This window comes from Notothenia coriiceps, unplaced genomic scaffold (genome assembly GCF_000735185.1).
Source record: "Notothenia coriiceps isolate Sejong01 unplaced genomic scaffold, NC01 NC01_scaffold00019538, whole genome shotgun sequence".
Lineage (NCBI taxonomy): Eukaryota > Metazoa > Chordata > Actinopteri > Perciformes > Nototheniidae > Notothenia > Notothenia coriiceps.
The window spans coordinates 18,950-21,691 of NW_011352239.1; the positions used below are offsets into that span (position 1 = coordinate 18,950).

The window sequence follows — 2,742 nt, forward strand, 5'->3', positions numbered from 1 at the left end:
GTTTAAAAATACTCTGGTGAAAGTAGAAGTACTGACTAAACTTCTTTACTCAAGTAAAAGTAAAGAGGGCTTTGAAATGTACTTCAGTAAAAAGTACCCATAACTAGCAGCTGTTTTAAAGAGTACCTGACCTCCCTTTATATTAATAGAACAATAATGTCATTGTTAGCTAATGAATGTTTCCATGTTGAACAACGGCAACATGACAACGTTTTCATTGGTCCCTCTTCTTTAGAGAAGACCAGGAAATGATGGATACACGGATCGTGTTCAAATCAATAGGCACGCAATGACTCTAAATAATAATGATCACGCCACCAAACACACATTCAGACTAAAGGAACCAGCCTGTTTGGGAAATGAAAGAAGTAGAAAGTACAGGTATTTGTGTTCAACATGTAAGAAGTAGAAAGTACAGGTATTTGTGTTCAACATGTAAGAAGTAGAAAGTACAGGTATTTGTGTTCAACATGTAAGAAGTAGAAAGTACAGGTATTTGTGTTCAACATGTAAGAAGTAGAAAGTACAGGTATTTGTGTTCAACATGTAAGAAGTAGAAAGTACAGGTATTTGTGTTCAACATGTAAGAAGTAGAAAGTACAGGTATTTGGGTTCAACATGTAAGAAGTAGAAAGTACAGGTATTTGTGTTCAACATGTAAGAAGTAGAAAGTACAGGTATTTGTGTTCAACATGTAAGAAGTAGAAAGTACAGGTATTTGTGTTCAACATGTAAGAAGTAGAAAGTACAGGTATTTGTGTTCAACATGTAAGAAGTAGAAAGTACAGGTATTTTTGTTCTAAATGTAAGAAGTCAAAGTAAAAAGTAGTCAGAAAAATAAGTAGTGTAGTAAAGTACTGATACCAGAAACATGTACTTAAGTACAGTAACAAAGTATTTGTTCTCCACTACTTCCCACCTCTGATGGTAAACATGTCTTACTTTTATCCGGGGTCGTCACAGCTCTTCCTGTCGGGGAACATCGGTCGTGTTGAGAGTCCGAACAACATCTCTGGTTCTGCCTTTCACCAACACTCAGATCTGCCCTGGTGCATCCTGGGAGTTGTAGTTTTGACACCTCCGACCTGAAAGAGAAAGTTAAATTTAGCTGTTTGACTCCCCATCTTTTCATGTCCCTGCACATAAACTGGCACCGACCGAAGGGACTAGAAAGTGGCTCTTCAAATTCACACAGATGAGAAGGTTCTGTCCTAACCAATTGAAAAGATCAAAGAGAACATATCAAGTAACACAAGGCAGTGTGTATTAAGCCACATCTACAACCGCCATGATAATTTTATAGAGGCCTGTGATGTTGTATGCCAAATCTGGGTGGGGTAATTGAAGCCAGACGTTGTGTCTTGAAGGCATATTTACAGTAAAGTGGGTCAATGGTGGAGCGGTGCTGTTTCTGTGGAGTTAGCTTGCAAGATGTGAGGTAAAAGCTCACAGTGGATGGATAAAAGACAGATAGAGCACTGAAAATATTAAGCACATAAACTGTTTTCTAAGCTCTGTTTCATAGGGCACATTTATTCTATATGTCATGTTTTTCCTTACGTCAAAGACACATTCAAACTTGATACTGAAAAAAGACTGAGAGTGCAGTTTGCTCGGATCAATCTTCCTGTAATGGTTTGAATTGTCTAAGTTTCTCCTGCTGTCTGCTCTTTTGTGCTGGGGGAAATCCGATAGGGGGCCTTTGTAAATCACAGAATAAGTGTTTCCAGATGATGATGTCTTACTGAAAAAAGAAATCTCGAAAAAGGTTTTTCAGCAGCCTGACTCGCTGAAAAAGGAAAAAGCCCTCATGCTCAGATCCTGTTGGCGCGAGGCACACTTTGCTTTAACACAACATTATACGCTGCATCTGTGTACTAGTTTCTTTGTGCAAAAGCTGGAAATGACTTCACTGGAGGTCAATAATTCCAGCGTGATTTCAGGCAATCAATCAGAGCGCCATGTTTAAGTTAGTGGGGGCCGTGAGGGAGGAGAGATTGAATTAGTTCATCAGGGCCAACAGCTGCAGTCCCTACGACATGGAGCTGGTGCTTTCAGTTTAATTACAATTAATAGTTACTTTTAAAAGAATGTATGAAGTAACCTATTCTGAGTATCGAAATATGAAAGTAATGTAACCTGATAACTCAGCGTTACTTTAGGATAGCCTCAATATCAAATGCAATGCAAGTAAATACAAAACAATAGGACGTTGTTTGGTGTATAATGTAAGACAACAGAATAAAGCTACCTTAGAAACGATGGCACCCAGATATTTAGGATAAAAAATGTGTCCTCTGCTCAGAGATGTTATCTATAGGAAAAGCTGCCTTTCATGAAGCATATTCGGCCTAGACACCAACACTGAAACACACGAGCACATACAGTAGGCCTACTACAGTTTAAAAAAGCAGAAATACAACCTGAGCAGAAAATGCTCCGTTTGATTACACACAGTTAAGATCACACACACTATTTTATGAACATATAGGTTCACCTGCTGAATTAGAAACAGAACAAATGAAGCAAAGAAAGAGAAAACCAGTAGAAGTATAGATTCACACTTAAAGGTGACCTATCATGCAAAATGCACTTTTGTACGTCTTGTCTACATGAGTATGTGTCCCCGGTGTTCCAGGGAACTCACCAAGTGTCAGAAAACACAACCCTCTATTTTCCTCCATACCCAAATCTCTTAAAAAGGGGCTGCAACGGATCTGATACAGACTGATCCAGATTTGA

General features: G+C 38.7%; 1 protein-coding gene across 1 annotated transcript in view; it reads right to left on the reverse strand.

The window, feature by feature from the left end:
• LOC104952105 (WD repeat-containing protein 65-like) overlaps positions 1 to 2,742 on the reverse strand; it is a gene marked incomplete at its 3' end in the record, with an annotated part of 13,275 nt that overhangs the window by 5,367 nt on the left and 5,166 nt on the right. The window contains exon 4 of the mRNA XM_010778859.1: positions 920 to 1,085. Coding sequence (XP_010777161.1) covers positions 920 to 1,085 — 166 coding nt within the window. The remainder of the gene's footprint in view (positions 1 to 919; positions 1,086 to 2,742) is intronic.